Source organism: Oncorhynchus clarkii, chromosome 13 (assembly GCF_045791955.1).
Source record: "Oncorhynchus clarkii lewisi isolate Uvic-CL-2024 chromosome 13, UVic_Ocla_1.0, whole genome shotgun sequence".
In the NCBI taxonomy this organism is placed as follows: domain Eukaryota; kingdom Metazoa; phylum Chordata; class Actinopteri; order Salmoniformes; family Salmonidae; genus Oncorhynchus; species Oncorhynchus clarkii.
The window spans coordinates 35,744,911-35,755,135 of NC_092159.1; the positions used below are offsets into that span (position 1 = coordinate 35,744,911).

Below are 10,225 nucleotides of genomic sequence, written 5' to 3' on the forward strand. Positions count from 1 at the left end.
GTCACAGATGTCTCAAGTTTTGAGGGTGCATGCAATTGGCATGCTGACTGCATGAATGTCCACCAGAGCTGTTGCCAGAGAACTGAATGTTAATTTCTCTACCATAAGAAACCCAGTGTCGTGCCAATGTTGTTTTAGAGAATATGGTGGTATGTCCAACCGGCCTCACAACCGCAGACCACGTGTCCAGGGGGCGTTTGGGAGAGCGATTTGATGATTTGTAAACAGTTCGCCCCATAGTGGGGTTATGGTATGGGCAGGCATAAGCTACGGAAAACGAACACAACTGCATTTTATCGATGGCAATTTGAATACACAGAGATACCATGATGCAATCCTGAGACCCATTGTCGTGCCATTCATCGTTCCAATTCCCACCAATATCCAGCAACTTCGCCCAGCCATTAAAGAAGTGTGGGACAACATTCCACAGGCCACAATCGACAGCATGATCAACTCTATGCGAAGGAGATGTGTCACACTGCATGAGGCAAATGGTGGTCACACCAGATACTGACTGGTTTTCTGATCCACGCCCCTACCTTTTTTTTAAGGTATCTGTGACAAACAGATGCATATCTGTATTCCCAGTCATGTGAAATCCGTAGATTAGGGCCTAAATAATTTATTTAAATTGACTGATTTCCTTATATGAACTGTAACTCAGCAACTTTATTGAAATGGTTGCATGTTGTGTTTATATTTTTACTGTAGATCTCTGTTCAATATAACTTACCCGTCCATTTCTTGACTGTTGTTTGATGTGCCAATTCATAAGCAAGTTCTCTGCATTTGAGGCTACTAAGCCCATTAAACTGGTGCACAAAATTCTTGATATGTTGAGCAAGCTCAGACTCCATGTCATCAGATAAGACCTTGTGTGCCTCTGCTACTCTATCATAGTCTCTTTCACACAGGCACACGTTCGTTTTCCTTCTTGTCAATGTGCCTCTTCAGTGTCATTCAGTCTATTTTTTCATCCCTTGTTGCTCCTCGAATGAACTTCTCCCCTTATCTCTGTCTGTTTCTCTTTCTTTCTTTCCTTCTCTCTCTCTTTATCTCTCTGTCTCTCTCTCTCTCTCTCTCTCTCTTCAAAGGAGTTTTGCGTATTGCTCTGATTTCTCTGGCTTGTCACTGCCCCCTGGTGGTCGTCGATTGCCATAGCAGACTTGTCAAACGTTGGATCATAGCCAAGTAAGTGCATTCAATTCACGACATGATATTTAATATACAGGATATTCAGGTCCCTTATAATCCCTAATATAATTTACAAATACAATGTTGATCATAGTAGGACTATCTGCACACCTGATAAGCCTGGATATTCAGGTCCAAAGGACAGTATAAGCATCAACATGGCATGTATTATTATTTTATAACTGGTACGTAGTATACATTTTGTGTAGTGTTTCATGTTCATGAAGGGGTCATGGGAATGAACCGTTTGGGATCCACTGCCATAATAGACCTAGCAGGGTTGGGGTGAATTCCATTTCGACACCAGTCAATTCAGGAAGTACACTGGAATTCAAATGGAATTGACCCCAACCCTGCTGCCTAGATCGAATGTGCCAACTTTGAGATAAACATTGGGCTTGTTCCCACTAGAGGGCATCATCCTAGAGGGCAATGGAATGAGTCCACAGTAACACAAGAAAGAACCGTGAGCATTTCAATAAAATACGACATATATTTTATTTATAAAACAAGTCTGTATTTATTTTACAAAATTACTCAATGTACAGCACCATTTCAATGAAAGTGATTTTTGTCATTAAGTGTAGAAGGTGAAAATGAAATGAAATAAAATGTACTTTTTCAGTCTTTGTAGAGGAGGGATCTCATGAGTAGTTTTAGCAAATATGGTGGATAAGTGAAGATAGTTCACTCTGGCTGTTTACCATCGAAAATAAATAGTCCGTTCCAGTCTACTTAACTGGGTGTGTCGACTATAGCCACCATTGCAATAGCAGCTGGGTCTGGTCCACTTACTTCATTGAACCAAAAAAAACAAACAGCAAGTGGGGTGTCTCGCTTCCTCTTCCATCTCTGGTTTTAGTTTGGCTTCAGTGTCTGCCAATATCTTCAAAAGACTGTTGTAAACACTAAAGCAACACTGGAGAAAGGCAGAGGAGTTATGTTGGAGCCTTGCAGTCGATCTATGAAGCAGTCCTTCACTTTTACATTAGAAAGTGCAACTAGAAGAAAAACTGAAACGTTTGTCTAGTTTGAGGTTACATTCTGAAGGGATAAGAGAGGCCTACCGGTATTTTTTAAAAAGCTTTAAAGAAAGAAAAAAAAACAGGACAATATATACTCAGGTTTTAAAACTCATGTTAGTTTTAGAACAATCGATTTTAGAACAATTGATTTTTGAGGTGACATGTCTACGACTGACACGTGACATAGTATTTTGCTATGGAAACCAGTCAACCTCCAACAGCCAGTAACCATGCCCTCTAGGTCATAAAGCTGTTATGCAAACAACAACGTCTGTTTCATACGTTACCTATTTGCTTTTGAACAGACAAGAAACTTAGCAACACCAATAAAGTACACATTCTGTACCGTACAATGACTGTACAGTGTAATATGCATGACCTGAAACTCCCCATGTCCCTAGGACCTGTTGAATATTTAAAATCGGAGATGACTAATAGCACCTTATTAAAGGTAGTCTGTTTATGTATTCGTGGCCTAGGTAGGATGCAGACAGACAGGGGAGAATCAGGTGTCCCATTCTTCCACTACTCCACTGGTTATAGATGGAAGGGACAGAGAGAGTGTGATACTGAGATGCCTACAAAGACTCTCAGTCCGTCCCAGATTTCTAGGGAACGAAAGAACAGAGATATCTGACTGGATTGACACAAAATGTCATGGCCCAATGGGATGCACTGCCTTTCATCTCTGTGCGTGTTACTGGGTGTGATAGATAAATGTGAAATGGTGAGACCAATGTATGTGTTTGAGGGAGAGGCAAAGAAAGTCTTCTGTGTTTGAGTCTGCACGAATTTGTTTGATAGAGAAAGACATGACGTTTTGGTGTGTTTGCGTGTGTGTACGTGAACTCATTTCCCAGAGCTCAGAGGTTCTTGTCGCTAGGCTTGTGACCAGGGAACAGATCGGGCGTTTCTGCTAACGTGGCCCTGATCTTCTTCTTCTCTTTAAAACGTCCCGAGTGGGACACTTTGACATGGCGTCCCTTGGTGGCCGTCTTATCCACTATCCTCTCCAGACGGGCGTTCAATTGGCTGTCCTCTGTGTTGCCCTCTACTGGCCCGGGGGCTCCACTGTGGGGTGTGGTATTGCTGCCGTGCTCCGCTGGGATCTCGTACATGACCTTGGGCTCTGACTTCTTCTTACGTAGGAAGGTCAGCTTCCACCAGCCAGGCGATGGGTCAGCCATGACCACACACAAACACAGAGAGGAGGGAGAACGGGATGGAAGAATGGAGGGGCCTTGGGTTGATGTAGGGAGAGAAAGAGCGAGAGAAGTTTAGTAATATGTTAGTTAACAACTGTAGCTTTACAGCTCCACAATGTTTACAGTGAAGATGGATCAGATATGAGTCATGAACTCTCAGAGAGAAGAGTGAGGGAGGGAGGGAAAGTTACATTAAATCCCCCTATGACTCTCTTCCCATTCCCCATTCAAACTCCTGCCACACCTCTTACCCTAAGCCCTAACCACAGTAACCTGACTCTGTGTCAGATAGATCTGTGTCAGGAGGAACGGACTGAGCCCTCCTGAATATTTCAGGGGAACTCAATAGGCACCATATGGTGGAGGGATGACAGGGCACCGCTGGAGATTGGGTTACTCCTAGTGTGTGTTGGCCAAGCTAAATGTGTTGGCTGCTAATAGCGCCTCATATTTCAGCCAAACCCTTTCTAGGATGAGATGACACTCACGGGTTGCCCAATCTCTCGTACTGAGGTGTTGCTCTTTGAATTGCAAGCGCCGCGCTACCATGGCCACTACTTCTGCCGCTACTACTGCCATTATCAATCCCTCTACCATTGTTGCCACCACCATCACAATAAATATGACTACTACCGCTACTACTACAACAACGACTACTGCTAGCGCAAACCTGAGTGTGGGGTTAGTTCCATTCGGATGCAGTCATTTCTGGGAATTAATTTACTTATTTTTCTAGCTGAAATTCCCCTGGCCTGGGTTCAAAAGCAACCACTCATTAAAGTAATTCATTCAACCGTGAGTTTCTGTTTAGTGTTTCACTTTCAATGACCGTTTCCCCTGTCAGGACTAGAGAGAGAAGTACCCAGGTGAAAAGCTTTTTAAATTCCAGGTAAACCGTTCTGCAAACAAATATTAAAGGGGCATTCCAAAAATCACGTGTTCTGTAGTGTGTCGGTGCAGTTTAAGTGCTCCTGCTCTGACTGTAACAGTCGTGGGAGAGTTTGGCTGTTCATTGTGTAGTACAGGCAGAGCAGGTTGTATTGTCTGTCCTGTGGGTTTCTACACAGGTAAATCTGCCCACATAAGCAAACGTGTACTGATTTACCAGCACACGTACATCATTTACGTACATCATTTACCAGATGATGTAATGTGCAGGCAAAGGCGAACACAGGCATGCAGGCGGAGGGAACCCACATGTAGCAAACACATGTAGCAAACGTAAAAATAGACACGTGAACACACGCACACTGCTCTGCCCTCGCTGCACACAGATAAAGCCTCAGCTTTGTGCCACTCTCCCCCCCCAGAAGAAGGGAATAGGCCATTACCCACCGGTCGCTTAGCAACGGCGTGGAAATTTCCATAGAATATGCTAATGTACGTTTGGTCATCAGTTTAGGTGCTGGTGACCTTTAACCCGATAGCTGAGGGGTTGGGTTTCGGTTTGTGGATGAGCAAACAGAAGCCAAGACTGCTTTTGTGTTGGCCAATCGGCTACACTTGGCCAACATGTTAATGCTTGAGTTCCTTTGACTGGTTTCCTGCCCGGGTGAAACGTTCAGAGGGCAAAGCTAGTCTGGGCATCATTTCATCTGCCTCAGCATTAATAGTCTGTCTAAGATTTCTGGTCTAATATCTGGCTTTACGTGCGATCATTTCTTGGTTTACAGTATATTCTATTGCCCGTTGTAGTGCCCGTTCTATTGCCCGTTCTAGTGCCCGTTCTAGTGCCCGTTCTATTGCCCGTTCTAGTGCCCGTTCTAGTGCCCATGCCCCTGCCCGTTCTATTGCCCGTTCTATTTCCCGTTCTAGTGCCCGTTCTAGTGCCCGTTCTAGTGCCCGTTCTAGTGCCCGTTCTAGTGCCCGTTCTATTGCCCGTTCTAGTGCCCGTTCTAGTGCCCGTTCTATTGCCCGTTCTATTGCCCGTTCTATTGCCCGTTCTATTGCCCGTTCTAGTGCCCGTTCTAGTGCCCGTTCTAGTGCCCGTTCTATTGCCCGTTCTAGTGCCCGTTCTAGTGCCCGTTCTAGTGCCCGTTCTAGTGCCCGTTCTAGTGCCCGTTTGCCCGTTCTATTGCCCGTTCTAGTGCCCGTTCTAGTGCCCGTTCTAGTGCCCGTTCTAGTGCCCGTTCTATTGCCCGTTCTAGTGCCCGTTCTAGTGCCCGTTCTAGTGCCCGTTCTAGTGCCCGTTGGAATGCCAGTCAGTCAGTGACGTTCAACATAGCTCATTCTCAGGTCGTCCGCCCTGTCTGTCTCTCCGTCATTCCGTCCACCTCTTGTCCTTTAGCCATCAGCAACCTAGACTTCCCGTTTCACAGCCTCCTTCAGAGCAGAACATCTGTCAAGTAGCTTTACCGTGTCCTGGACTAGTCGCTGGCACAGCCGGTCGTCCAGGTCAGCCGACAAGGTAACTTCCAAGTAAAGCTCCAAGTGCTGAGTCCGTTTACACGGCGTCATGAGGAACTCCACAAGGAAACGTGAGATCTCAATTTTAAAGAGTCATTCATTTTACGGCCGTGGCTGTGTTGCGTGACTACAAGGTCATAAGGATAATGTCCATGTTGCTCGTCCAGAAACTCAGTCAAGCCAACATAATCACCACGCTGTTATTCTTTCCCGAAAGAAAGTGTATCGCCGGTGCGTCACAGGCAGTAAAAACCTGCGCTTAAGAGCCCAGATGTCTAGTGAGACCATATCCCTGTACACTCTGTAGTAACCCTTCCAGTCCTGTGGAAGGTCTACGCTACGGTAAACATCCACCTGTGTGTGCAGACTGGGCTTATCACCTTTGGCGATAACCGTCTGCACTTAAAGCCGATAAGCTCCATTTCCCCACGCTAACGTTGGACTCTTTATCTGGGAATTCACACATCACACCAATTGTGGAGCACGGTCAAATATGAGGGGAATGTCTCTTGCAGTCAATCTGTCAAACTATTGCATTAAGCAGGCTTTGACGCAACAGTGGCCAATATGCCGGCCATTAGGGCTGGGGTCATTCCCTCGAAGGATATACTATACGTGTTTTGGTATACGTTAAATTGGTGCCGTGACTATAAGATCATACAGCTGGTAATTATTAGCGAAGAGTAGGATGTCAAGGCGAGTTACGCAAATTAAAGTGTCACATTGGTATTTTACAGCTGACATAGCCAGCCAGAGCATTGTATTGAATCCATACAAATGTATTACACATTGACATACGGTCACCAAGGAACAGTGCAATCAGTTAGGTGCAGTGTGTGCTAACAGCTTAGTGTTTACCCAGTGTGTGTGTGTGTGTGTGTGTGTGGTCAAAAGGCTCAGTGTTCAAAGGTCCTTATTGCTAACTGGTACGAGGGGCCCAAGGAAGCCTGTTCTGTCTGAAGTCCACTTTCGGTCAGTTTAAGAGGTATTCATCTGGTTTAGATATGTTACGGGAAGAGGGTAGTAAAGCCCGATATTTGACGTTGTGAAGAAAGATACAACTAGCGCTTACATTTTGATCGTCAATATTTCATCATTGCAATCTTGCGATCTGGCAAAATGTTGCTAATTGTACATTGTCAAGGCACAGTTTAGGGTGTGTGTGTGTGTGTGTGTGTGTGTGTGTGTGTGTGTGTGTGTGTGTGTGTGTGTGTGTGTGTGTGTGTGTGTGTGTGTGTGTGTGTGTGTGTGTGTGTGTGTGTGTGTGTGTGTGTGTGTGTGTGTGAGAGCGAGAGAGAGAGAGAGAGAGTGAGTGAGTGTGTGTGTGTCCACAAGAATAGTAAACAAACAAAAATTTGACCAACTGGGGACATTTTGTTGGTCCCCACAAGCTCAAATGCTGGGTTAAAGTTAGATTTAGGGTTAGGATTAGGAGCTAGATTTAGTTTTAGGGTTAGGGTTAGGAGCTAGGGTTAGAGTAAGGGTTAAGGTTAGGGTTACGGTAATGGTACGGTTAGCGTTAGGTTAAGGGTTAGGGATAACAGGATTTTGAATGGGACTGAATTGTGTGTGTGTGTGTGTGTGTGTGTGTGCACGCGAGTGTTTGTGTATGCAATAACCTCACCTGTATATATGTAGAGCTCTGGATACAACCTTCCTCCCAAAGCTTAATAGTTTATGGGAGAAACCCTGCTTGGAAAGCCAAATATATCGACTCAAATATCAGATCATTGCCACTCCAATATCCACTCTAGAATCCTCTTCCACTCTTATCCTTTTACTGCTGTCCTTCCCTTCGTCTTTTTCGTCCTCCCCTGTACAGCCTATTCTCTCTCTCTCTCTGTCTCTCTCTCTCTCTCTGTCTCTCTCTGATAGTCAGGTGTAGAGCTACAGGTGCAACCTTCGTCCCTCCTCCTGTCACACAGATACACACTCAGCTGAGTGGAGCACTACAGACCCCGCCCACTGGGACTTGGGTAAACACAACCGGGGCGACAGCGAGGTGAGGGAAGAGCGTAGATCGACGCTCAATAGATCCGCTCGACTTATTAAGCGTTCTGCCAAATCACTCTGACGACACTTTCGCCGTGTGTCAGTCAGACAGGTTCAGTCAGACAGGAGGCTTGCAACTCTATAAAGCCTTGCAGAGGTCAGAGAGGATGAACATGACTTTACGGTTATAGATCTGCGCGCCAGCAGATATCATGTTGTATTCGTGTTGATTTCCATCACGCCCGGCGTTACGGTTTTGAATCGCTCCCTCAGAAGTAGGATGTTGGTTAGTATGTAACCAAACGGCTTTAGCCCTGGGATGCATGAAGAAAGTCCCATCTCCGTGGCTTCGGTTTTTATTGACACCGTTGTCGGGTGTCAGCGTGTCGTTTTAGAAGCTCTTGGATACATAAACCACACGTGTACCAACATTACACTCCTGAATATGCAATGACACCGATTCAGACACACGCAGACACCTACAATGACGGGGCAAAAAAAAGACATATTCCGTATATTTATTCAAAGGGTAACACAGCAGAAGTCTTGTACAACCCTCTTCAACCCACTGCCATTATCCGGGCTCACGGAAAGCGGAACCGGCGCAGACACAAACATCAACCACATAAAACAATCTCCAAGGCCGCTTGTGATGAGGCTTGAAACTGACCGATCACACGTTTCAGTTGAAAACATCCTTAAGACCCAAAATGGCTGCCGTAAAAAAAAAAACAAAGAGGCCTTATATAACCCAGCTCATCTCTCCCTGTAGATGGGTCCTGTCCCCACAAGTCTAGATAGCGTGGTTCCTTGTGTCCAGCTCCAAAGCAGTCAACCATCTGCCTGCTAAAGGCCCATAAACCTATGATCATGTGATAAGTGTCTCTAGAAGGGCGATATGGACAATTACCACAATCGAGGCGTGCCTTTTGGGGGAAAGGGTTTGTTGTTTCGTACACATGTTTCGCCAGTGACTTTCCCTGAAGCAACATGGGACAAGTGGGCAAGTACAGTTTTTCTGACTTCCTACATCATGTCGGCCACAACTTTAACAAACACAGATATGAACCCCATTGTCCTGTATCATAATATCATGTTCATGACTATCTGAGCTCTATAATAATGATAATGAAACATTTTTACTTCATATAGCGCTATGAGCAATTTAAAAGATCAGATTGAAGAGGGAGGAAATTTGAGCAGCGCCCCTTGTCCTATCAATCTCTGCCACGGTCACATCATGCAAAACGTCCAACAATGCCATCCTTAGATCTCAAGCACATCTCAGCTTCATATCAGTTTGCATGTTCTGGGCAGAAGCGGTCATGTGAGATTTGATCTGGTGATGAGCTCTGAGTTGGAATAAGAGCCACTGCTTTATGGTGAGACCAATGGGCAAGCTTGACAGCACAGTACAGTGAATAAAGCATTATAGTTCAGGGTGGCTTATAAACCTTATTTAAAAGGCTCAGGCCATTTTTATCAGCACAGCACATGCACCCTTCCCTCCCCCCTCCCTTTGTCTGATCTCATCTCGTCTCTCTCTCTCTCTCTTTCTTCCTCTCTCTCTCTCTCTCTCTCTTTCTTACCCTCTCTCTCTCTCTCTCTCTCTCTCTCTCTCTCTCTCCCCCCCCCCCCCTTTTCTGGGACAGGCTGGGTGTGTGTGTGTGTCTCAGCATGAGTGTTTTATTGGCAGATGCCTGGCAGACGCCCGAACAACAGACACAATTGAGAAGGGACACACCAGCCAACACCCAACAACGCTATCTTTTACCAGCACTGCACAAGAGGTCGCATGGCCTGACACATACTGTTCCTTCTGACCTCTGACCCCCGAATGAGTGTTTCAGTACTTCAAACACGTAGGTGTGGAGAAGGAGAACGGGCCAAAGGGATCATGTGTGTGTTAGTATGTGATAGAGAGGGACAGAGATGAGGAGAATGGTTATCTATGCATAGTCACTTTCCCCCTTACCTAGGTGTACAAATTACCTCAGTATATAGCCACGCTATGGTTATTTTTAATGTGTTACTTTTTATTTAATTTTTTAGTGGGGCTTGTTGTACCGCGACTGAAATGACTGATGTCAGGAGGAGGAGGTTGAATATTTTTGTCTTTTATTTATTTAGTAAATATTTCCTTAACTCTGTTGAACTGCGTTGTTGGTTAAGGGCTTTGCACGTAAGCATTTCCCGGTAAGGTCTACACCAAAATTAGATTTGATCTGAACTTCTAGGTGACAGGGACCTTAGACAGACAGCAGCACGTGGCCCTACAAATGGGGCCTTGTTTCTGACGGTTGATCGCAGAATGCACAGAACATTTCTGCTCTGGTCTGCACCTGGGTGGGGAAAATGGGAGCGAACTTTACCTCTTACGACTGAGTCCCGGTTAATCAC

The 10,225-nt window shown here is 45.4% G+C and overlaps 1 protein-coding gene across 1 annotated transcript; it reads right to left on the minus strand.

The window, feature by feature from the left end:
• Positions 1 to 1,676: 1,676 nt before the first annotated feature.
• Positions 1,677 to 8,518, minus strand: LOC139423915 (proline-rich protein 15-like protein A). The gene is made up of 2 exons (XM_071175557.1): positions 7,458 to 8,518; positions 1,677 to 3,462 (listed from the first exon to the last, which is right to left on the minus strand). The coding sequence occupies exon 2, from the start codon at positions 3,407 to 3,409 to the stop codon at positions 3,086 to 3,088; it is 324 nt and encodes a 107-aa protein (XP_071031658.1). The 5' UTR covers positions 3,410 to 3,462; positions 7,458 to 8,518; the 3' UTR covers positions 1,677 to 3,085.
• Positions 8,519 to 10,225: the final 1,707 nt, after the last annotated feature.